Below are 26,353 nucleotides of genomic sequence, written 5' to 3'. Positions count from 1 at the left end.
AAAACAAATTCTCCCATTGTCCATGTCCAAAGGAAGGTCTCCATCTGTACTTTGAGTCCATCATTCTGTGAAGAGGTGGGTAGCATGTTTTACCATGAGTGCTCTAGAATCATGGTTGACCATTGTGTTGATCAGAGTTCTAAAGTCTAAAGTTGTTTGTCTTTGCAATATTGTTGTTATTGCATATTTGTTACTATTTATATAGTATGTTATTATTGTACTGTTTTCATGTATTTACTCACTTCACTTTGCATCAGTTTATATAAGTCTTCCCAGGTTTCTCTGAAACTGTTCCTTTTATTGTTTTTACACCACTGTAGTATTCCATCATATTCATATTCATAATTTGTTGAGGCCAATTGCTAGATAACTCCTTAGTTTCTAGTTCCTTGTCACCATAAAAAGCTGTTATCAATGTATTTGTACTTGTGGGTCCTTTTCCTTTCTCTCTCTCTCTGTCTCTCTTTCTTTGTGTCTCTCTCTTTGTGTCTCTCTCTCTCTTTCTCTGTGTGTGTCTCTGTCTCTCTGTCTCTCTGTCTCTGTCTCTCTCATTCTGTCTTGCTTGTATTCATATTTGCAGCATTTAGTACAGTACTTGGCACATAGTAAGCACTTAATAAATAAATGTTTGTTCACTTGACTTGGGGTAGAAAACTGTGTACATGAGGAGATGGGGAGAAGGTAATGGAGATGAAAATAAAAGAAGGAAGAACATCAATGAAATAGTCTAAAATGTATAGAAGATGGAATAAGTAGATTGATAAGTGGGGCAGTGTTGGTATTATGTAAATTTTAATACATACTTTAAAATAGGTTGTACATAATAGAGATTTATGGTTTCATAACCAATTCTCTTTCTCTGTTCTTTGAATCTGAAAATGTTCATGTTTGTTGATGTCTAAGTCTTCCATTTTTTTTAAAAGAAAAATTTAAAAGGTAGACTTACATGCCTACTCTTTTCTAGCTAACTGGCTAGGTGTGGCTGACTGAGGTCTATATTAAAAAGAGCCCAAATAATCCTGTGGCTATGAACTGATAGCTGAACAGGCCCCTCCCCCCATGGTGAAAGAGGCTAATTATTAGTCATGGGATAGCAGAAGGCATCAGAGAGCAGTTCAATAGGACATCTCTCCTCAATGGAGAGATCCTCTCTCAGGCAAATGACATCACCAGAAGACATCAGCAAGTAAGAGGGAAATCATTTTAGGAGAATAAGTTGTTCTAACTATGCATCTCCCAGCCACAGATGTTTTCTGTGGATGTGTGGCCTCTCCTCCACTGATGACGTGGTGACTTGTGAGAAAGTATACCACAAGCTATTGGGGTGGGGTGGAGGAAAAGATGTTTCTCATCTCATCTCATCTCATCTCATCTCATCTCATCTCATCTCATCTCATCTCATCTCATCTCATCTCATCTCATCTCATCTCATCTCATCATTATGCAGTTAAATTAAATGCCTTTTTTTTTAAACTAAGACATCTTCTGGTTAGATAGCAGCAGGAACATGTTGGTGGAAGCTTGGAACAAATAGTTTTGAGTGTATGTGAATCTATAATATGCCTCAAACCTGGGCAGCCCACATGTGACAGGAATCCTGGGTGCTACATGAGCCCATGGCCTTAGTGGATATCTGTGCCTAAGTCAGTTCCTTCAGCTGTTTCTGTTTTTAATCATCATGTCCCGTCAATTCAATAGGTCTTTACCCACTATATACAAAGCTTCTGAACCCAAAGAATCTTTAAAAAGTCCAAGTATTTTTGCTATGACACCCATGGCATTACCAGGGGCAGCTCTGGTTGTGGAGCTGGGTAAGGGCAATGTCATTCATCATCACCACATGAATGAATCGTGTATAAGGCAGAAACTATCTAAATATGAGTAAATGTACAAATATTTGTAGAGAATGTCTCCAAGCTTAGGTCTTTGCCACCATGGTGTCTGCCTTCCTTTGATATTTTCCTATTTTGAGGATTTATTTCTATGTGGGAATTTCTTTACACGTTAGGGCCATTCTGGAGAGTTAAACAATTTCCCAACTCAATAAATCAGAACAAAGGAAAACCCTGTGATGTGTTCATAGCAAATAATTAAGCTCCACTATGGGTAAAGTGTGAGCTTACATTCAACTCTCCTCCCAACCATGGGCTTTTACTTCCTGGAGACTGTTTACAAAGTAACTTGAGAAAGAAAGGAAAAAAAAAACTTTTAAAATACCATCAAGATCAATCACCAAGGTGCTCAGAGCAACAATGTTGTGTTGTAGATGGAGTCGGGGAATTATTCTCTGCTGTATACAGTTAAACTGGTACCAGAGAGAACGTAAAGCTAAATTAAAATCCTAGACTGAGGCATAGATGAGACATTAGGAAGTAACTTTGTCCAAATTTATTAGGGATTGATTCAAAACAAGAGAAGAACTACACATTGTGAATAAACAAGTAAACAGCAATGCAATTGGTTGAGTGGGATGATCGACGAGAGTGAGAAAGAATGTCTAATACAATGAGGTCCTGGAGGAGACAAGAGGAGCTCAGATTAAGGACACAAACGGAAGGGATAAGCCTTTGGATAGAAGTAAGCTTATCTTCACAAGTTCAAATCCGGCGTCAGACACTTACTGGCTGTGTGACTCTAGGCAAGTCACTCTAACCCTATTTGCCTCAGTTTCCTCATCTGTAAAATGAGCTGGAGAAGGAAATGGCAAACCTCTCCGGTATCTTTGCCAAGAAAACCCCAAAGTGGGGTAAAAAAGGATTGAACTTGACTGGAATGACCAAGCAACAGCAAAAACCACCTCATCCTCTGAGAGGAGAACTGGTGATGAATATCACGTTTCCAAAGCATCTTCAAGTTCTGGTCCCTTTGTTGCCATCAGGATATCCTGGATTCTCTGACAGTGTCTGCAGGGCTGCCTGCTGGAGCTGGGTGTCTGCTCAATCATCCACGATGTCATCAGTGAAACTTCTTCTGTTAGATTCTGCAGTTTGGTGACTCGACCTGACTAAATCAAAATTATTCTCTCACAGCCAGGAGGCTGTGAGTTCCTCACATAGAGAGATGTCCTTTACTCAACCGTGTAATATCAATGAATTTTGGCCTGTGAGGACCTGAATTTGAATCCTGGCTCAGCTGCTGGTACCAAATGGAATCATTTAATCTCTCTGGGCCTCAGTTTTTTCATCTGTAAAATGAAAGGCTCAAACTAGATTGGCCTCTTAGGTCTCTTCCAGATGTACATCCTATGTTGCACTCAGCCAAATAAACTGCCTGTCCTCCACCTACTTCCCTTCTGGGACAATTTGTCACTACCAGCTGGTACCTCCCTGCAATCACATTGCCAACAAGTCCTAGAATCTGTTTCTATACCTGACATTCTTTCTCATGAGCCCCACCCTCTGACTGGTGACTAACTGAGTCTCCCAGACATATACTTGGAACCCATTCTTCATTTGAAATAATGTTTTTATTATAAACTTAATAGCCACTAAAAGGAAAATCTCACCAATAGACACAATAAAAATGTCATACAAAAAAAAAAAACTCCTCTAAGCTCTAAACTATAGTTTGTTAGAAGGGACAAAAAAAGCACATGTACATAAAACGTGTAAGAAAAATAATTCTATCTTTTGCTTTAGTGTTTTGCTCTAATCTTATCCTTCTCAAATTTTGGTACTGTTTTTGCTTTGCTACTTTGGATTGATCTGGGATTTCCTCAATGTGGATATTCTCACCACCGTTGCAAATTGCAACTGATTCCTGCCTTTTCATCCTGATTAACTTGTCTGTGAAATCTCATAAATCCACGGCCACAGGGGATCCACCCGGCTTATGTGGAGAGGGGGGCTGTAGAAGGAGGGGATGAGTTTCTCCAAATGTCTTGAGATTGCACTGATACCAATGAAACACAATGGGGTGTCTTTGGGTTGTCCAGAAGCTCACTCTTGGACTGCCCCACCTCCTTTTCCAGTTACACATTTGTCTGATGACATCCTTACACAATCTTCATCTGTAATGTGTTGCAGCCTGTTCACATCCACCATGTGCCTTTATGTTGTCCTTTGTGTGACCTTCAACTTTAATTCATCAGCATCTGTGGCATTCTGTGACTCAGAGCATAGGAGCATAAGATTAGAACTAGAAGGGACCTTTGAGGTCATTGAGTCCAACCTCCTCTTTTGCATAAATGAGGAAACTGAGTCTTGGAGAAAACTTGCCTCTTATTACCCAGGAGCAACTAGGTGATGGAGGGGCTAGTATTGGTCTGAGAGTTAGGAAGACCTGATTTTAAATCCTGTCTCAGACACTTTTGAGCTACGTGGCCCTGGGCAAATCACTTCATCTCTCCCAGCCCCAGTTTCCTCACTTGTGAAGTGAGGATAATAATCAAACCTACCTCACAGGGTTGTTGTGAGGATAAAATAATATATCTTCTGAAAAGCACTTTGCAAAACTTAAAGCAAAACTTAAAGCACTATACAAATACTTTGTTGTTGTTTAGTTGTTCTTCAGCTGTGTCCAACTCTTTTTGTTTTTTTTTTTTGTAGGATTTTCTTGGCAAAAATACTGGAGTGGTTTGCCATTTCCTCCTTCAACTCATTTGACGGATGAGGATACTGAGGCAAGCATAGTTAAGGGACTTGCCCAGGGTCATATAGCTAGTAAGTGTCTGAGGCTGGATTTGAAGTCAGGCCTCCTTGACTCCAGGCCTGCTCTATCCACTGTGCCACCTACCTGTCCTGTGCAAATGCTAGCTGTTAATTGTGACTATTATTATTATTAATGGCATAGCTAGTAAGTATCTGAACTCAGACTCAGACAAGTATTTGACCTCAGATCATCTTAACTTCCAGTTCAGTACTAGATCCAATACACCCAACTGAAGTACTGGAAGATTATTATTGGTAAAAAAACAAAAACAAAACAAAAAACAAAAACAAAATATGGGCTCTGTTCCAGCGAGAAGGCCTGGGTTGCTCTTAATTTACTTTAAAAACAACAACAATAATACAGTGTATGTATTCCATTTTTCTCTTAGCTCAGCATCACTTTGTATAGGTTTTTTCCATGTCATTTATCATTATTATTTATTATTATTATATGTCTGTCATTTCTAATGGTACAATAATATTCCATTACACTTCCATGACCCAATTTATCCAACCATTCCCTAGTCTCTGGTCTCAGTCCACATCCAAATACAGCTTCCTGTCCAACCACTGCTCACTCACAGATGCTCCTAGCTAAGCTCACAATGATCCATCTTCTATCCTGGGAAATTTGGAACTGGACTTAATTTAACTGCGCCCCCTCCCTAAGTCCTTCCTGGGACATTTTCATGAAAATATTTTGAGTCACTGCCCCATGAGGTATAGAGGATAGGTTTGCAAGCTACTCATCAAGGAAAGATGGGACCAATGTTTGGAGGAAGGGGAGTGATTTGTGAATTGATGATGATGATGATGACAACAATGATGATGGTGGTGATAGCTGACATTTAACAGTGCTTAGGATCCTAAAGAGTCTAGGGTCTCTTAACTTGTGGTTTATATCCTTAAATATATTTTGATAACTATTTTAATACAATCGGCATCCTTTGTAATCCTATGTATTTTATTTTATGCATTCAAAAACATGATTCTGAGAAGGGATCCATAGGTTTCATCAGACTGCCAAAGGGATTCATGACACAAAAAGGATTAAGAACTCCTTGATGTACATTATCTTATTATTATTTTTTTGGGTGAGGCAATTGGGGTTAAGTGACTTGCCCAGAGTCACACAGCTAGTGAGTATTACGTGTCTGAGGCCGGATTTGTACTCAGGTCCTCCTGAATCCAGGGCCGGTGCTCTATCCACTGTGTCACCTAGATGCCCTGTACATTATCTTATTTGATCCTTCCAACAATCTTGCAAGATAGCTGCTATTCATACTATTTTTCACCTTTTTTTCTTTTTTTTCCTTCTCTTGGTTTTTCCCTTTTGTTCTGATTCTTCTTTCACAGCATGACTAATGTGGAAATATGTTTAAGATGATTATACATGTATAATCTATATCAGATTGCTTGCCATCTTGGGGAAGGGGTAAGGGAGGGAGGGAGAAAAAAGTTTGGAACTCAAAATCTTATGAAAGTGAATGTTGAAAACTTTATGCGTAATTGGGAAAAAATAAAATACTATGAAAAAAACAAAAAAAATGATTTATAAGCAAAAGAAAAAAGATAGGTGCTATTATCTCCCTTTTACTGGTTTTACAAAAACCCTGAGGCTCATAGAGGTTAATGGATTTGCCCAAAGTTACCTAGTTATAGTGAATGCTCTATAGCCACCATCCCAGCTCTCCCTAGCACTGATGATTCAGGTTCCCAGAGCACATCTCCTTGAGGTTCTAGGGGTAGCCCTTGATGATTAGGGGTAGCTTGTCAGATGCTAGAGTTCATGAGTTCCCACCAGTGTACTTCTCACCATGATTATCAAATACTATCAATTCGCCAGCCAGACTTATTAGCTTTTAGAAAGGGGTATTTCCTTAAGGTGCTATAATAAGAATAGCTGGTGCAAAACAACCCTTTCTTCCCCCAGCCAACCCTCTAACACACTTTCCTATCGGTACATACAGAGTCCAGGGGGAAATGGGCTCAGACTAAAGGCACAGGTGGCAAAGAGGCTAACTTACGGCCTCTGGAAGTCTTTCTACTAGAGTTTTCCAGATGTATCCCTTAGGTAGGGTGCCAATTTTTTCCTGCTGGGATTTTTGCAGATCTTCCTTTCATCATCGCATCCAGTTTTGCTCCTGATGTAGACAGAGTTGCTTATCACTGCTGTCCTGGGAATAGTGCTAGGATGCCAATGAGAAGATGAAAAGTCCAAGATCTTCAAGACTTTTTGTAGTTCAGCAGGTCCTCCTTCAATCAAGGAGGGAGAAGAGACTGAGGCACTCCCTCCGCACCATCCTCCAAGGAATTCCTTTTCTTCACTCTCCTTTATGGTGGTAAATGCACAAATCTCTTGATTTCAATGAGCTTGATAGTTCTGTCCAGGTCCGTGAGGGTGTGACCAAGTCCCTCAAACAATCTGAACCTAGGGAAGCGTTCAGGCATTGCTTATACCTAGTAAACAATAAAGATAGGTCCTCGCCTGATAAAACACCAGGACTTTACATTGTTGACATTTAATTTATCTGATGGGATGATTTTATTGATTTATTCAATCAACTTCCACTCTTACATAGCTATTAAGTGTCAAAGGTGGGATTTGAACCCAAGTCTTCTTGACTTCCAATCTAGCATTCAACCCACTATGCCATGCTGAATGGAGAGGGACTTGAAAATTTCTGGGTATTATTGTGAAAATAGTTTTGACCTCAGGTTCTCAGAGTGTACTTTGAAACTTTTGCATCTACCACACTGATTCCAGAGCAGCTAGGTGGCATAGTGGATAGAGTGCCAAGCTTGGAGTCAGGAAGACTCATCATCTGCCCTCAGACATTTACTAGCTGTGGACCCTGGGCAAGTCACTTAATTCTGTTTGCCTCAGTTTCCTTGACTGTAAAATGAGCTGGAGAAGGAAATGGCACACCACTACAGTCTCTCCATAGCTCTTCTTATAGCTCACTGAGGGGTGGAGGTTCCTTCTGACTCTGTGGTCAATTACTTTTGCTATAACCCCAGCAAAGTGGGCCAAGGAACAAGTCATCGGGCCACTTATATCCTTTGGCCAGGGACCAGATCTTTCCTACAGATATGTCGTATAGAAAAGAACCAGAGTGCATGCCCAGCTTCATGAGATGTACTCCAGGCCACTTCAACTGCATTAACCATTGTCAAATTACTATTTATAAAACTTAATGTTGCTTGGAACCTTTGACCAAGGTTTCAAATGATGTCAAGAGATTCTAATTGCTACAATAGTGCAGGTCCCCAGCAAAGGGGATCAAAGTACGCCCCTGAAAGCTTAGCTACTCTTTAGTAGTAGAATGCAGAATACCAGGGAAATCATACTGACCTATGTTTATTTTCGAACTCTTTGGAAAACAACTGACAAGTGATGAATTTGAAGCTTCCTCTATAAAGAGCCTGACATCTACAAACCTCTGTGTGGCTGAGTTCATTTTACAGAATTGTTCTGAGCTGCCTTCAAGGCAAATAAGCCTGGGACAATATGCCCAGGGCAGTGGCACATTATACTCTGTGTGATCAGTAGGAAGGAAAGAAGGAACATCTGAGCCAAAGCTTACAAATAGTTCAGATAACTCCTTGGCTATTCACAGAACTTTAAACTGAGGCAAATTCTCCAGTGTCTGTAATAGATCTCATTGAAAGCCCAATTGTGTTCTCCATTTGGGCTCACAAGGGCAAAAAGCAAGGGTAACGGGCACCTTTCTGAACCTCATAGAACAAGATCATTCAGACCCCTAGGTGGGGGAAGTAGTAGGGGGTGGAGTGGAGGTAGGGTGAGCAAACCAACATTGCTGTTCAGGAAACAAAGAAGAAGCACCTTCAATTCAGACAGAGAGTTTGTGAGATGCTCAGATAGGACCAATTTTTGCTGTAGAACATACGGCATATGAGATGCCATATTTATACTGTTTTGCAAACCTTAAAGTGCTATATAAATACTATTACCTTAATAATTTTTAATATTACATTGTGAACTCAACAAACATTTACCACATGCAAGGTGAGACACAGTGGTGAAACCATTTGACTTGGAGTCAGGAAGACCTATGTTCAACTACCACCTCTAACACTTACTAGCAATGTGATTATGGGCAAATCTAACCTCTCTGAACCTCAGGCCACTCTCTAAACCTATGAGTTATAGGTGTTTGGGCTCTAAGGTTAGTCAAAGAAATTGTATCCAGGAAATCATAGCATCTGAACCCATTTACGTAGGTGCAAAACATAGGTGCTATCCCTGGTGCTGAGGACAGAAAGACAATGAATGAAACAGATCATGGCCTTCAAGAAGCTTAGATTCTATTGGAGGATACAAGATAAACCAATATATGAAAACACAATGTAATTCAAAGAGGAAAAGAAAAACTGGGCATGGGAGGAGGGGTCAAGAATGGCAGGAGGTAGCATCTGAGCAGGACTTTGAAGGAAGATAATGATTCAAAGATGATGAAGATGATGAAACATATTCTGGCATGAGGAAATAAGATAAAAGTATGGAAAGTAGGCAGGAGACAGAATAGTCAGTCTAGACAATAGCTAGCAATCCGCTTTGGCAGAAACATGCAAAATGCTATGATGAATAAAGGGAAATAATTTTGTAAAAGCATGAGGAAGAGAAGTTGTGGAGGTCTTGTATTGTATTCTATTTTCAATAGCAACCTCCTGACATTTTTCATAGGATTGAGAGCTGGAAGGGACTTTAGAGATCATTTGTCCAGGGATTCTTAATTTGGAGTCAAAGGATTTGTTCTTTTAATATTTTGATTACTGTATTTCAACATAACTGACTTACCTTGCACTCAGTAGCACCATGGACAGTGTGCTGGGCTGGTGTCAGGAAGATCTGGGTTCAGATCCAGCCTCAAACACTTACTAGCTATGTTGTTCATTCATTCAGTCGTGTCTGACTCTTTGTGACCCCGTAGAGGGTCTTCTTGGCATACCAGCTATGTGATCCTGGGCAAATCACTTAGCCCCTTGTCTATGTCAGTTTCCTCAACTATAAACTGGGGGGGGGGGTCACAATAGCACCCATCTCACAGGGTTGTTGTGAGGATTAAGTGGGATAAAATTTGTAAAGCACTTGGGACAACTCCCAGCATATAGGCACTTAATAAATAAATGTTTATTCCCTTTCCTTCCCCAGTCTTACACATTCTGTATTTTATTTTATGCATTTTAAAATATTCTGAGAAGGGATCCACAGATTTCACCAGACTGCCAAAGGGATTCATGCCACAAAAAGTCAAGAATCTCTGTTCCAACTCCTTCATTTTAAAGATGAGGAAACTGTAGCTCAGAGAGAAGGGTGAATGACTTGCCCAAAGTTACATAGGTAGTTTGGGATTGTGGATCTAAAGATCTATGGAACTCAGAGGCCAGTTAGTCCAAACTCTTCTTTTGCATATGAGGAAACTGAGGTTCAGAGAGGTCAGACTTATTCCAGGCAGTAAGCAACAGAGGCAAGATTTGAATGAACCCACCATTCTCCCTCCCACCTCATTGTTCATGATTTTCTCCTTACATGGAACAATCAAATATCTCTGCTACTTGTTCAAGTCCTATCTATTCTTCCAGACCCTCTGACTCCAGAGGGTTAAGGTTAGGGTTGTTTCTATTTACTATGCTGAACTCAGGTCCTCTGACTGAAAATGCTCTTTCCACTACCCAGTTCCATTTTTTTCCACTCTACCCACTATAGAGAAATGGAGAACACTAATTCTTAAGTACAGTTTCAGCATTCAAAACCAACTCAGTCTATAGGCCCCTTTTAAACCACATTTCACCAAACATTAGAGCTGGAAGTGGCTTTAGAGATTCAGCCCCCTCATTGCACAGACAGAGAAACTGGCTCCATTCCTTATAAAGTAATATTTCTTACAGTGAGAGAGTAGCCAAGTCTTTTGCAGTGTGTCATTAAAACAATCATACTTTTAGATAGAAAAAAAAGGAGTGTTAGGACCTCTCCCTACTCAATTGACTCCCCTGAAAAAGAATGCAAGCATTTTGTTGTAATAAAATAGATGTAATACAAGCACCGGGCACAGATTGTGTCTCAGGGCAGAGCAGCTGACACACGATCATTTGGTGTTAGTGAGCTGGGAAGAGAAAGCATTTGTATGACTCTACAATGGAGAAAAGCCAAAGCTGAGGTCGCTACTGTTCTTCTTTAAAAGAAAAAAAAAGGCCAGAAAACATTTCTGTTGTGGCAATGAAGAAGCCATCTCGTTCACACGCTCATTACTAGGATTGCTTTTCATTAATTAGCTAACAACAGATTCATGAAAATAATTCAGACAAAACCCCTTTGGCTAGGGTCTTTCATGATGATGTCATGGACTATTCAAAAGCCAATGCTCTTAATTTACTCGGGGTGCTCTTCTCGGACCCTAAGGACTCCAGGTCCCAGGATTGCCTGAGAGAGAGAAACTTGGACAAAGAGGAGAATGGAATATGTCTTGCAGAGTGGCTTTCAGCATTTCCAACTCACTGCCACTTAAGGCTCTCTTACCTGGACCTTTATATAATTACTTTGTAACTCAGGTCTCTTCCACAGATGTGAGATTGCGAACACGAAACACAGATATTGAAGTCACTCCCTGCCCCCAACTCTCTCATTTACCACGGACCTGGTCCTGTCTGAACTCTCTCTTCTTTTGACAAGGACAACTCTGGGTTATCTGTCTCATGTCTCTCTCTCTCCTTCTCTCTCTCTTTCTGTCTGTCTTGATTTCTGTTTCTCCCTGTGTCTGCCTGTCTTCTCTTCCCTTTCTCTTCTCTCTCTCAAAAAAAATCCTCTTGTTTATACATTACTTATATTTTTCTTCCTCTCCCTCTCCAAAAAATCAGCTTTCTAAAATAATTAATTTTTAAAATAGGAAGAAAGAAAAAACTCTATAAAACTAACCAATTTATCAAAAAAGTCTGACGTTATATGCAGTTTTCTACACTCATGTTCCCCCTAACTCCCATCCAAACACTTCCAAAGGAAGCAGAAGCAGGTATTTTCTTAAATATCTTCTTTGGAGGTTAAGCTTGGCAGGCAGTTATGTGGTGCATTGGGTAGAGCACTGGACCTGGCATCAGAAATATGAGTTGAAATCTGGCCTCAGATACTTGTGTGACCTTGGGCTAGTCACTTAACCTTTGTTTGCCTCAGTTTTCTCATATATAAAATGAGGATAATGACAAATGAGATATTTGTTAAGCTCTTAGCATAGTGCCTAGCACAGGGTAGGTGCTATATAAATGCTAGTTATTATAATAATGTTATTAAGCTTGGTCTCACCATTCAGTTCCAATTGTTTTGTTAATGAAGTTCTTTCTACTTACCTGTTGTAGTTGTTGTGTATGGGGCTCTCCTAGTTCTACTTTCTTCACTTTGCTTCAGTTCATATAAATCTTTTCATGCTTCTCCAATACAGGTGTCTTGTTCCATCACTTCTTAACTTCATGACCGGGGACAAATCACTTAATAGAGTCTCATATTCTTCATCTGTAAAGAAAAAACAAGGTAATATTACTTATTCAACCTGCCTAGAGAGGAAGCATGATATAGTGAATAGAGAGAATTGAGCTTTAAATGAAAAAGCCTTGGTTCAAGCCCTGCCTCTGAAACATGCAGACTGTGTGGCCGCAGGTAAATCACTTACCTTCTTGATGGTCCAGGAATCTCTCTAAGTCTCTAACATACTGACAAATTGTTGATCTTCATTGGTAGAGGGAGTTTCCGCACACTGAGTTCTTCATATGGAGGATATTACAGATCCAGATCAAAAAACTCCCTGTCTTGAGGGATAGTTCTGAGGAGAGAGCATTGCAAACCTTACCATGCTATAGAATTGTGAGTTATTATTCCATTGCCCCCTCCCATCATTCTGAGCCAGTTGTGGGCCCTTTACCTTCTGTACTTTTCAGACAATAATACCATGTCTAGGTATCCCCTCCTCCAGACTCTTAATCAGCAAGGCTAGGAGCACAAAGGAGAGATGAGGTAATTATAATAACAACTTATAATTGTAGTAGCTTGCATTTATGCATAGACCTACTATGTGTCAGGCACTGTGCTAAGCATTTTGCAATTATTATTCCATCTGATTCTCACAACAATCCTGGGAGATAGGTGCTGTTACTAACCTCATTTTATAGATGAGGAAACTGAAGCAAACAGAGGTTAAATGACTTGCCCAAGGTCATACAACTGGAGGCTGGATTTAAACTCTTTCTGACTCTATGCCTGGAGCTCTATCTATTATGCCACTTACTTGCTTGGGAAAGCAAGGGCTAGAGCATGGGCAAATCTCCTAAAGTAAGCATGGTCAAGAGCACAAAGGAGAGAGATAAGGGAAGGAGAGAGCTGGAGAAGGGTCAGCTCTCCTAAAGTCTCCCCAATATCTTGGGAGAACTGCTACCAGAGTTGGCATAAACACCACTTGGATTATTTCCCCTGGTTAATCATTCATAGGCACTGATTCATGGAAAGAAGGTCCAGTCACATTTCTGCCTGGCTTCACATAATTAAAGATGGGAAGTTCCTGTTTGAGGTGTTCCACACATGTTATGATCTTTGACTGACAAGCCTGAAAGGTAGAAATACCGGACTACAGCACCAGTTCCCACAGACATTCATGTGATGGGAAGCTGGCAAGGCATTTAACCTTTGTCCTTCTTTCTCCTGTGCCTCTTCACTGGGGTGCTGTGGGGATCAGTGCTTGGTGCTGTGGGTGTGGGACATACCTCTGATGGCTGTAGAAGGGATTCACCTTGTAATCTGGTGGCTTCATTCAGAAAATGTCTAGGTGGAGGGTGGAGCCAAGATGGTGGAGGGAAAGCAGTGACTTGCTTGAACTCTCCCCCACACCCCTCCAAATACCTAAAAAAATGGCTCTAAACAAATTCTAAAGCAGCAGAATTCACAAAAAGACAGAGTGAAACAAATTTCCAGCCAAAGACAGCCTGGATGGTTGATCCGAAAGGTATATCGCGCCGGGTGGGGAGAGGAGCGCAGGTCAACGTGGGTGCGCAGGCCACAGCAACCCTGGAGCAGGCCTCAGAGGACTGAATTGCTGTCAGCTGTGGTGGTTTCCAGACTTCTCAACCCACCAACGCCAAAGACAACTTAGAAGGTTAGTGGGAAAAGTCTGTGACTGCGGTGGAGAGGAGCTAGGTCTCAGCCACAAGTCTCGAGTGAGGCCCGGAGCCACGACTTTTTCCTGAGCTTCCAGACCACAGACTGAGTGGCTGATCAGAGGAGGACTGCAGGAATCTCTTTGCCAGTGCTGAGGCAGGAATCTCTTGCTTTACCGGTGCTTGGATCTGGGTCACAGTTCTGAGGAGCGATCCTCAACGCTGGTGCGGTGGAGCTTGTTGTGGCGGTGGAGAGAAAACACCTTGCTCTTTATCATAGCACCTTGGAAGAAGTGAAAATTTTCAGATCCCTAGAAGTACCTCTGGAAACAGCTGTACAAACCCCTGAAGCTTGGGACAGTACACTCTTCACATTGGAAGCAGACTTTTACCTTAACAAAGAGTTTAAAACAGAAACTGTCTAGGCAACGTTTCCTACAAAGTCCCAAGCTGCCAGTGTCCTTAACCCTTACCCTTCTAAGCCCTCTGGGAATCCATTTACCCATCTCTAGGAGTCACGGACTGGAAACAAGCAAAGGCTTGCTTTCGCATGTCTGAAAAATGTTATACTTTGTCTTTCGACTTTACACGTAGACCTAATGATAGGATTCACTATGAAATAAATGATTCAATTCATCAACAGATATTTATTATTTACCTATTACATGTAAGACACAGGAGAACAAAGAAAAAATAGATCAGTTCCTGCCCTCGAGGAGCTTACACATTGCTGGAGGAGAGAAAGAGGAATAAGACATGTACACAAATAAGTAGACATAAAGAATATAGAAAGTAATATGAAATAATTTTAAGAGGAAGAAAACAATGACAACCGATGGGAATTAGGAAAAGACCCATGTAAGAGGTGAGCCTGGAGCTGGGTTTTTAAGGGAGCAAGGTGTCCAAAATGACAAAGATGAGATCTATGCATTGCAGGTATGGTTACCTGTACAAGGGCATCCTGGTAGATATGTTGTGTACAGGGAACAGCTAGTAGGCCAATTGACTAAAACAGAGAACGTGCAAAGGTGAAAAAATGTGAAATAAGAATAGAAAGGTAGGTGAGAGCCAAATAATCAAGGGCTTTAGATTGATTTATGCTTTAGCAGGAGATGGGATCATAGAATTTCTGAGCTAATAGAAATCTCCATGGTCATATTGTACAAGTCCTACCTGAAACTGGGACTCTTGCTAAAGCATGTCTTTAAATGTCAGAAAGAAAGATGTTCTGAATGCGGAATATTTGAACAGGTAATCTAGAAAATGGGACCTATGTTCTTCCTTGGAGATACCTACAAATAAAAAGACACATTTAGAGCCACAAATGCATTTAACAGATGAGAAAACTGAGGTCCAGAGAAGGTAACTTACCCAAAGCTATACAGTCAATAATTTGCAGAGCTGACAACTAGAACCCAAATATTCAAGATGCTACCCATGAAATCCCTTCTATTTTGGTGTCCCTAAATTTGTTAGACCTACACATGGATGATTTCATCCAATTAGGAGCCAAATTGCTATCTCTTTGAAATAAAATATCCCTTTTTAAAAGCTAATTGTTGTTAAATGGTTTAATGGGCCTGGGGTGCTAGTAACTTCCCTTCCCAGTTTGCTCACCCTTGAGCAAATGAAATGGCTGTAACTTAAGACAATGTTAGAGAAAAGAAACCCACACACTCCTCAAGGTAACCTAACCCCCTAAGGGGGGATGTAGAGAATCTGGCCCTGAGTGGTCCCAGAGATACATACTAATTATGTACCCCAAATGGGAGACAGTAGGGCTTAAAATGTATATTGTTACTGTTCATATGTTTCATTGGTCATTTATCAAATCCTTTTCTATGTTATAAGCTATCTTATTTTTTTACATCTAAGTGTCATATCAACTAGGCTATGAATCCCTTGCATGCAGAGATTTTGTTGGAGCAATCTCTGTATTCCCCATTCTGCCTAGCATGGGACCTTACACATAATAGACATTTAATAATTATTTGCTACTCTAATTTTTCCTGCTACAGTCATTAGTTTTCATGAGCTGTTTGGTGCTGCAGACAAACCAATGAATATTATCCGGAGATTGCTTCTGGCCTTGGGACTCTGATACTGAGAAAGCAAACTCTTCTATCCTCAGCTCAAAAAAGTGTTCAAACCAAAACAATGGTAATAATGGTTTCCTTCGATAAAAGTTGAAAATTGCGAAAAAGAGACCAGGGTGATAGGGCATGTCTATAATCCTTAGTACCAAGGCTTATGGATCACTTGAGTTAGGAGTTCTAAATAGGAGCTGCAATAGGGGTAGAGATAACTGACTGCCACACTATGTCTACGTGAGCCCCTGGGAAGAGAGGGCCAACAGATGAATGAACCAGTCCAGGTCAGAAAAGCAGAGCAGTTTAAAGCTTCCATGCCAATTAACATTGGGATCAGGCCATTAGTGGCTGCTGCTCTTCCAGTCCTGGTAAGATTGAGAGACAGTCTAAAAAAAAAGTGAAAATAGTGACAATTCAATCCCACTTGAATGCTAGAAAACTCATTATAATGACCATCCTCTCCACAAAAGAGCCAAGAGTGTGATAAGCAGGAACATGGTAATGGTGACAAACAGGTGTCTTCCTATGGCCTGTGCTTGTGCCAGAACAGCTAGAAGGATATATTAGAATACTTCTCTCTGATTGACCAACATTAGCAGGATAATAGCAGGAATAGTGAAGGGACCAGAAGACAGTAGTCATCCCGATCAATTTTGGCCACATCTGCATAAAAATAACAGAGAATAAAGGACCCACGATGATCAGAGCAAAAATGCCTCTGCAGGTTGTTTATCCTAATGGATGGGTCTAAGTATCTGGATTGGTCCTTAATGAAAAGCAGAAGTTAGTGGGCAGCAGGGGAAAATGTGTAGAATTCCCCTGGGCAATCATGCAACAAATGGGAGGAGGGAGGAGAGGGATAGGTGAAGTGGCTAGTGGCAAGACTAAAGCACAACAGATGGGCGGCCTGACTTAGAGACGAGATACTGCAGCACCTGCTGAGCTCAGCCTTAGCACAGCTAACAACCCAGAGGTACAAGCCAAGGATCTGGTTATTTAGATGGAAATTGCATCGGGGGACCACGTGACCATCAGTTCTGATATTCAGTGCACCCACCTTCAACTGACTCAAATAAGTTGTAGAGTGGCAGGGGTTTTCTCTGAAATCCTATTGCTTTTGGGGACTGCTATCAAAGACCCAATCCAGGGATGCTTTTAGCTTGCATGGCCAGGTCACACCAGTGAGGCAGCCACTTGTATGTACTAGTTAATCTGTCCAGAGATCCAGGATAGGACATCAGCGAGAAAGAATAAGGGCCAAGGGAAGATAACCTCTGAGGCGAAGGGAGTAAACATCCCCGCTTTTGCAAACCTTGGCAGTCATTCAATCACTCGATCAGCAAGTATTTATTAAGCTCCTGCAATGTGCCAGGCACTGGGTTGTGTGCTGGAGATACAAAGACAAAAGTGAAGTCATACCTGCTCTCAAGGGGCTTCCAGTCTATTGGGAGGGGGGGAGGAACGAGAACATGTACATATTCGTGCAAAATAAATACAAGGTAATTTTGGAGGGAGGGGAAGGAGGAAATACTGGAAGCTGAGGGACCCAGGAAGGCCTCATGTAGGAGGTGGCATCTGAGCTGAGCTTTGAAAGAAACTACAGATTCTAAGAAGTAAACGTGAGGGGGAGTTCATTCTGGGAATAAGGGACAGCCCGTGCAACGTTTTGTAGATGGAAAGTGGAATATCAGGTGTGAGGAACTTCAGGACAGCCACTTTGGCTGGACCCCAGAGGGAGTGAAGGGAAGTAATTTATAACGTCTGGAAAAGAAACTTGGAGCCAGGCTAGAAAGGGCTTTGGGATTCCAAAGGGAAACGTTTGTATTTGATTCCAGAGGTAACAGGGAGCCGCTAGAGTTTATTGAATGGAGGAGTGACAAGGTCAGACCTATGTTTAGGAATTTCACTTTGGCAAAGATGTGGAGGTTGCATTGGAGACGGGAAGAAACAGGAGGCAGGAAGACCAATTAAAAGGCTATTGTAACAGTCCCAGGGAGAGGTGACTAGGGCCTGACCTAGGCTGGCAATCATGTGAATAGAGAGAAAGGGAAAGATGCAAGAGATGCTGTGGACGTAGAATCCACAAGACTTGGCAACCTACAGTATTTGAGCGCTAAGCCGGAGAGAGAAGTCCGAGGCTGTGGATCCAGGTATGGGCTCAGGCCCTTCCAGCCTCCTGGTCTTCCCCTCTGCCCTGCTAGGGGAAAATATTTGCCCACCGGGCTCTGCAAGCCGACTAATTTCAGGCATACACCTGTTGCTTCCACGCAGTTTCCCTCTCGTTTTTTCTCCCCCAAACTTGGCTCTTGTCCCAGAAAGGACCGCGGCAAGCAAAGCAGCGCGTGAATCACGGGAGGAAGGGGAGACAAACGAGCTCGAGAGCAGAGCAGAAAGCCGCCAACAGGGTCGGGCCCAGGCCAGGCTCTCGCTGCGGCTGCCACTGCCGCAGCCTGCTCGGGGCAGCTCTCCCGGGAAGGGGGAGGAGTCACGCGGGGAGGAGCAAAACTCGGAGGCCCTGAGAGCTTAGTGGCAGAGGGAGAGCGGCAGGGCTCGGGACCCATGGAGTCGCCCTAGGGGCGCCAGAGGCCGTACCAGAACTAGACCGAGAGCAGCTCAGAAGAGCGGTCCTTCCTTCCCACCCCCACCAGGAGCCCGCCCCAGCCGGACTCGTTAGCTCCACCCCGGAGGCGCAGGTCTGGCCAAAGCAACTTTGGGGAGAGTTTATGCGGAGCGCGCTGGGAGACAGGGGAAGAGTTGAAGCCCGGGCAGGGGTGGGTTCCATTCACCCTGGCCGGGCTGCGGGGCTGCAGCAGCGGGGCCAGGCTCCCCGGGCCGCCCCTGACCCTTCCCTCTCCAGACCTCGGGTGCTGGGGGCCAGGGACTCTCGGTTCGCCGCGCCCAGACGTCTTAGGGAGGCGGCAAGCGGCGCAAGCAGGCGCGATTCGGGTGCACGATGGAGCCGCCCGAGGAGAAGATCTCGGTGTGGATCTGCCAAGAAGAGAAGATCGTCTCTGGCCTCTCCCGCCGCACCACTTGCTCCGACGTGGTCCGGGTGCTCCTGGAGGACAGCCGCCAGAGGCGGCAGCAGCAGCAACCTCAGCGGCGGCGGCGGCTACGGCGGGCACGAGGAGAGGGAGGCGGAGAGGGAGAAGGAGACCCGCGGGGAGGGGAGCCGCAAGAGCCAGAGGAGGACGAGGAGGAGGCACCGGCGCAGGGCATGCTCTGGGGGCCCCCTCAGTGCTACTGCATCGTGGAGAAGTGGCGGGGCTTTGAGCGGATCCTGCCTAACAAGACGCGCATCTTGCGCCTCTGGGCCGCCTGGGGAGATGAGCAGGAGAACGTGCGCTTCGTCCTGGTGCCCAGCGAGGCGTCTCTGCCCAACGCGGGGCCCCGCAGCGCCGAGGCCCGGGTAGTGCTCAGCAAGGACAGCCCGTGCTCTGGCCGGGGGTGCCCAGCCCGGCCCAGCCGGGCCTTGACCCAGGAGAAACAGCGGCGTGTGGTGCGCAAGGCTTTCCGCAAACTGGCCAAGATCAATCGGCGGCGCCAGCAGCAGCCATCGTCCCCTTGCTCATCCTCGTCTACTTCGTCCTCCACAGCCTCGTCGTCTTCCTCCCCACTGACCCGGGACAGCGCTTCAGGCGAGCGGATGGAGACCCTAGTGCACTTGGTGCTGTCCCAGGACCACACTATCCGCCAGCAGGTGCAACGGCTCCGAGAGCTGGATGGGGAAATCGACCGCTACGAGGCCAAAGTGCACTTAGACCGTATGAGGCGGCACGGCGTGAACTATGTGCAGGACACTTACCTGGTGGGGGCCGTCGCTGAGCTGGACGGGTCCGGGACCCTGAAGAAGGGCACTGACGAGGAACCGCCTGCTAGCAACGAAGGGGGCCCCGAGGCTGCGGCGCTCGCGGAGTACGCCCGTCGGTGCGACCAGATGCTGCAGCTTCAGGAGCAGCGAGCTCAGCAGGAGGAGCTGCTGGAGCGCGTGGCAGCTGAGATACAGGAGGAACTGAACCAGAGATGGATGCGGCGGCGCCAGGAGGAGCTCTCGGGGCAGCCGGGCCCGGACGGCGAAGGCAGCCCCGAGGGCGAGCTCCTGCTGGAGCAGGAGAGGCTGAAGACGCAGCTCAGCACCAGCCTCTACATCGGCCTGAGGCTCAGCACGGACCTAGAGGCGGTCAAGAGCGACCTGGACTACAGCCAACAGCAGTGGGAACTCAAGGAAAGGGAGTTGCAGAGCCTTTTAGAGACTTTGGACTCCTTAGACTTCATGCCGAGCCCGGACGGGGCCGGGGAGCCTGGTTCCGGAGCTCCAGGCCAAGGAGAGGGCGAGGCACGGGCCGATGAGGAGGCAGCAGCCGCTGGCCCGGGACCCGGCCCTGGCCCCGAGGTGTGGGTGGACCAGGCCCGGGGTCTGGCCAAAGGCTGCCAGGGCAACGATGAAGACTCGGACACGGGGTTGAGCTCCATGCACAGTCAGGACTCAGACTCTGTCCCAGTCTGTGAGTCTCTCGTGTAGGAGAAAAGATAGGAGGGAAGGTAGGAAGAAAGTGGTTTGGTCACCAAAAGCTCGAGCCAGCTCAGGGATCCCATGGGGTGGTAGGAGTACCTCGCCCTGCTGCAGCCCCTTCCACCATGCCTAGTGGGGTGTGTGCTGAGGGGGCATCCTCACAGTTTGGGCTAGGAAGGGCCAGATAAAGGACAGCTCTTTTTAAAAGGTTGGTTTTGTACCCAACTCAAACTTCAGCTGCAGAAGAGGGGAGTGGGGGTAGGAAGGACATGCGTCTGACTGAGGAACCTTGGGTCCCAAGGGAAATGGTCCAGGCCCATTTTCAAATGAGTATTATGTGGATTTCACTAAGTTTCATTATGGTGAAGTCTTTAAATGGCATTTCTGGAAACAGTGACAATTGGAATACCAGTTTGGGGCATTAGGTACTTTGGTTGGCAAAGAAATTCCTTGAATTTTAATTGTAGCTCTAACTTGTTAAAACTAGCCAAAGAAGAGGCATTTGTGTTCGTCTCAGCCTTACGTCCCAGAGAAAACACACAGTCCTGGCTATTAACATTTTCAGCTGACACTAGACTTACCCATGTCCTGCATTTTTGGCCCTTTTATTTCACTTCTGAGGCTGGACTAAAACCTCAGTTCTTTCACTCCAGAGTTCATACAGTGCATTCCAGCAGGATCTGAGATATAAAATCCTGGAAAGCCCGACTATGTTTAAAATTTAATGGGGAAGCTTTGAGATTTGCTCTTGCAAAGTCAAATATGTTGTCCTTTTGCAATTCATCATGCTACTTCCATTCAGTTACATTCCACTAGTCTTTCTTAAGCACCTACTATGTGCCAGGCACTGTGCTAGGCTCTTAGGGGTATGAAAAATAAACCAGTTCCTGTCCCCAAGGTCATGAATTTAGCTGCTGCTATTTCAGGAAAAATTAGAGTGAAGCTGGAGAAACTAAGGGAAGTTGTGTATTAAGGAATGAGCTATCTGATTTACAGTTCAAACTCAGACTTTAAAAGTCTCCTGACATTTATGAGTACATACCTGTATTTCTTTTGAAATGAGCAGTGCCTGAAAGCCAACCTGAACTCAACATCTCACCCTAAACCCCAGAAAATGTGTCTTTTACCTGCCAGAGGCTTAACTGAGACATTGTAAATAACAGTATTTGCTAGCTAAGGTTTCAGAAATTGTTGAATGTAACCACTTCTCTCAATATTTCTCTAACAGGCTGTTTGATTAACAACCATAGTCAGTCAAGGATAAAGGTATTTTTGTTTTAAAGTGAGTTAACTGGAATGACTCTGAGTTCTGGACAGCTTATGCACACACGCCTAGAGATAAAAGTATAACAGCTTTTCAAAACCGGTTTCCAAAGCACCAGCGGACTCAGTGTAACCTTTCTAGTTATTTCAATAAAAAAAAACCCCCACAACTTATCAGCTATAGCTTATTTGTCGCCTCTTTTGAATGAATCAGGCAGCCTGATTTCCTTTGGAAGCTGGGCACTTCCTGGAGATATCATCAGGCCCCCGAATGAGGTATAAACAATGGTGAGTGTGGGGTGCCAGTCTTGGGCAGGCACTATTACTGTTATCAGCTTAAATGTTCAGATTGGGTTTGGTTGCAGCAGGGCTTTACCCATTTTTTAAGCTAATTTATGAAACCAGGCTTCATAGAGAAGTTTCTCCTTTAATTGCTAGAATCTTAAACTGGGTTGAGTTTTTGCAGACCAGAAAGCATGCCGCTGTTTAATCGGTTTTCTGTGTGTCAACATATTTCTTCTACCCCATTGTTGATGCAGGGATGTTTTGAGATTTTTGAGTAAAATGATAGAGAATTAAGAGGTTCTCTTCATAATTGATACTTTTAGAAGAAACTTACATATAATTATGGTCTTGTGTTTTCAGACTGCACTTTTCTTCCTAAGCGTAGTTAAAATGAAGAAGGCGCAAAAAAAGAAGCCTCAGTGTCCCCAGACTACAATGTAATCACATGCATACAGACCAAACCTAATGATAGCGTTGACAGGAAAGCAGGGAATATACAATCCTTATTTACAGTTTAGCAAAAAATCCTGTCTGAGAGGTGTACACAGAGATGAGTCTGACTTAGTAAGGGGTGGGTTTTTTTTTTTCGTTTGGTTGGTTAGGTTTTTTTGTTTGTTTGTTTTTGTAGATGCTGAATCTTTGATTTCATTGGTACAGGGAATTCCCAGGGAAGGAAACTCTTCTATCAACTATCCTCCCTCCCACCCACCCGCCAATTTATGATGTTAGGAAGTTACAGAGCAGCTAAATGGCTTGCCCAAGGTCACATAGACAGTATGTGTCCTCGGCGGGAGTTGAACCCAAGTCTTTGTAGCTCTGAGGTTAGCATTCTATCCACTATACCATATTACCTTTTTTTTTGTTTTCCTAAGATCATAAATTTTAGAGCTGGAAGGTATGTCAGAAATATTCTAGTCCAACACCCTCATTTTACATATATACAAACTAGGATCCAGAGAGAGGTTAACAGACTTACCTAAGGTCACTAAGATCATAATGAAATTGGAATTTGAACTCAAGTCTTTTGACAACAAAACCCAACCCTATGATGCCATTGTTTGGGGCGGGGTTATGAGGAGTGGGAGGAAGTTGTAATGGTTCTCAGCCCTCTGGCTGATGCCAGTGGCCAGGAGAAGTAGGAGATAGTTGCGACATAGAAAATAAGCACTTTCCCTTTCAGTTGTTGTTTTAACCTTTATAGGCCTACGGCTGTTGAAGCAAGCAAATGGAAGTGATTTTTTTTTGCCAGAAGCCAATAAAACAAACAGACCATGTCACAATGATAAGCCCTGTGTGTGCTCCACAGGCACCTGAGGACTGCTCCAAGACAAAGGGCCCCTAGAGTGGAGCAGGTTGGGACAGGGGACCCTTAGGTTGGTAACAATGAGCAACCCACCCTTCCTGATGAGGCCTTCCTCAGTGAGGTTTCCCCTATGCGGGCAGGAAGTGTGGGAGCAAAGGTAGGCGTCCAGGAGATAGCCCACAGTGGGGCCAACAGTTCCCCTTAAATGAGCACCCTGGTACTTAGCCAGCTACAGCTACTTCACCAGCTCTTCCAATTCCTAGGAAAGTGACCGGGCCTCTGGGACAAAGGATGCTGGTGTTCTCACTCTCCTCTTGGCTCTCTCTCTCTCTCTCTTTTTTTTTTTTTAGGGACAGGGTAATTCTAGGAGCAAGAGCACAGCTGTGATACTGCTCTGGGAGGACATTAAGAGATCAGGTTTTCTCCATCAGAAGGAAGGACAGCAGCAGCCCCTATTTATCAGTGTGCACACTCCCCATTTTGCTGGAGAAGGCAGCTTGTGGGTGTGCTACTTCCCTCACTGGCACTTTGCTCAAGCTGTCTTCCTACTTACACCAGGGGTTTTTATCCTGCTGGAAGGTTTCATTTCCATGACACCCTCCCCTTCACCCCCACGCCCACCTGAAATGCATGTGCATGTACACAGCTGTATAGTCATATGGGATCTATTCATTTTTTACACAAAGTAAATTAAAATTCGTTTTGCATTGAGAGTTTTGCAACAGCCCTCAGGGTAGCTTTTGATACACACCCTGTGGTATAAGAAAACATTTAGGGTTGGAAACAACTGAATTAGGCCTTCTTTGGAGCAGAATAATGGAAAGGTATGATCAGCTAGTGAGTAGTGCAAGTGTGTGCTGTTGTGTGATTGTGTGTGTGTGTGTGTGTGTGTATTTCTGTGTCTGTGAAAGGCCTTGGAAGGCTCCTAGTGGTGCCGCCATGATGGTTGGACAGTCTGTTGAAGCATTCTTGTGAATTGGGGCGGGGGGGGGGGGGGGAGCTGGGAGAACCTGGAGATCTTCCACCCTTTCCCGGTACTACCTCTCAGCTCCCAGCTAATGGAGAAATTGTCCCTGTTGGCCATCATGCCAATTGGCAAAGGGCTCAGCTCATTATCTCTCAGTAAGGAAGCAGCAAACATTTGCACATGGGCAAGATCAGGGATGAAAAAGAAAAACATGTCATTTATTTGAAGATTCATTCTGTATATTCCACGGCTTGGGTTTCACAGGTGGGTGGGGGGGCGAAGTATGCTAGGAGCTAAGTCCATGAAACATGTTTTATCTTTAATTGAATTTTCATTTTATTTTGTTCTCTGTTATGTAGAAACTTAAATAGCTGGTTGAGCAGTGGCTGGTTGGGTAGGGAACAAGGACCAGGCCTGGTAGTAGAAAGATCAGGGTTCAAATCCTGCCTCTGAGACATAGTAGTTGTGTGACCATGAGCAAGTAGGTCATTTGGGCTGCAGAGTCAGAGAACTTGGTTCTAATCTTGACTGGGATGCTTACTGCCTGTTTGGTGTTGAACAAGTTCTCCCTGGGACTCAGTTTCTTCATTTGTAAAAGGAGAGGGTAAAAAAGGTGAGGTCCCTTTCAGATGTAAAGCTCTAAGCCTTTGAACCCCTATGTGGCCCTGAGAGGTTCTTTTAAGTCCTTTCACAGGGCTTAACTTTTTTTTTTTGAGGCAATCAGGGTTAAGTGACTTGCCCAGGGTCATACAGTGACCTAAGTGCCTGAGGCTGGATTTGAACTCAGGTCTTCTTGACCCCAGGGCCTGTGTTCTATTCACTCAAGCTTAACTTTTAAACCTTAACTTTTAAACTTTAAATGCTTGACTGTGAATTGTGGTTCTGTATCTGTGGGATCTGCCATTATACCAATGAAATAACAGGTATGAATCATGGTTCCCTCCCCATCCCCTCCCCAATGCCTACTTAACTGCCCTTTTAGTAGTTGGTCTTCAGGACCCCCTCACATAATCTGGACAAGAGCAATTCATCAAACAATCGATCAACATTTTAAAAGCACCTACTATGTGTCAGGTACTTGGCTATAATGTCTCTTTTTAAAGTACTTATTCTTCTGGGGGTGAGTGGGCCTTTAAGTATGAGTGTTTTTTTTTCCTTTTATATTTCCATCAGCTCCCATATTACTTTTATCACACAGAGGAAGAGACTATCCCGTTGTTATCCCTAGAGCCGGAAGTCAACATGGAAGCAAAGAACTTTAGAGCTAGAAAGGACCTCAGAGGTTGCTCAGGTTACCTATTGGGAAACTGACCTGGAGGGGAGTGGGGGAAGACAGGAGGGAGGAAAGGAATAAGAATTTATAGAGCACCTACTACGTGCCAGGCACAGTTCTAAGTGCTTTACAAATATTATCTCATCTGATCCTCACAACGACTCTGAAAGGTAGATGTTATTATCCCCAGAGGAAACTGAAGCAAATAGGGCTCAAGTGACTCGCTCAGGGTCATAGAGCTAATAAATGTCTGAGGCCATATTTAAACTCAGATCTTCCTGCCAGGTCCCGTACTCTATTCACTGAGCCATCTAGCCACTCCAGAGGGGGCAAGGGACTCCCCTAAAGTCACACAGATAAGGAATTAGGAAGGGATAGAGAAGAGAAGGAAGACCTAAGTAAAGATCTGGGGAAAAGTAACTGAAAAACAACAGGTCAAACTTGCAAATTGGCCACGGCCCATTGGACAGTTGTCCATAGCTGCTGGAGTGCTGATGTTTTATTAACTTACTTTACACGGGAGATCTGGGCAGCCAGGTGGTGCAGTGGATAGAGTGTTGGGCCTAGAGCCAGGAAGACTTAATTTCCTGAGTTCAAATTCAACCTCAGACACCCGCTAGCTGGGTGACCCTGGGCAAGTCATGTTTCCCTGTTTGCCTCAGTTTCCTCATTTGCAAAATGAGCTTAAGAAGGAAATGGCAAACCAAGAAAACCTCAAATGGGGTCACAAAGAGTTGGACGTGACTGAAATGACTGAATAGCAGCAGCACAGAAATCACATTCAGACAAGAATATCTTCACAGATTAAATGAGGCAAAGGACATGGAGACAATACTGAGGGTAAGTGAGTCGGG

At 44.0% G+C, this 26,353-nt stretch overlaps 1 protein-coding gene and 1 long non-coding RNA gene across 2 annotated transcripts; one reads left to right on the top strand and one right to left on the bottom strand.

The window, feature by feature from the left end:
* Window positions 1–3,551: 3,551 nt before the first annotated feature.
* On the bottom strand, window positions 3,552–12,458 carry LOC114036231. The gene is made up of 3 exons (XR_003568309.1): window positions 12,332–12,458; window positions 12,012–12,174; window positions 3,552–4,103 (listed from the first exon to the last, which is right to left on the bottom strand). It is a non-coding gene; the product is annotated as an uncharacterized LOC114036231 (long non-coding RNA).
* Window positions 12,459–18,759: 6,301 nt separating this feature from the next.
* RASSF10 (Ras association domain family member 10) lies at window positions 18,760–22,517 on the top strand. Its single transcript, XM_027852517.1, has one exon. The coding sequence runs from the start codon at window positions 18,849–18,851 to the stop codon at window positions 20,415–20,417; it is 1,569 nt and encodes a 522-aa protein (XP_027708318.1). The 5' UTR covers window positions 18,760–18,848; the 3' UTR covers window positions 20,418–22,517.
* The last annotated feature ends 3,836 nt before the right edge of the window (window positions 22,518–26,353 follow it).

This window comes from Vombatus ursinus, unplaced genomic scaffold (genome assembly GCF_900497805.2).
Source record: "Vombatus ursinus unplaced genomic scaffold, bare-nosed wombat genome assembly UNPS02009770.1, whole genome shotgun sequence".
Classification (NCBI taxonomy): Eukaryota; Metazoa; Chordata; class Mammalia; order Diprotodontia; family Vombatidae; genus Vombatus; species Vombatus ursinus.
This window is presented reverse-complemented; position numbering and strand designations above follow the sequence as displayed.

Excerpts from the sequence above, each read along its gene's own strand:
- RASSF10 (XM_027852517.1), top strand. The coding sequence starts at position 18,849 with ATGGAGCCGCCCGAGGAGAAGATCTCGGTGTGGATCTGCCAAGAAGAG.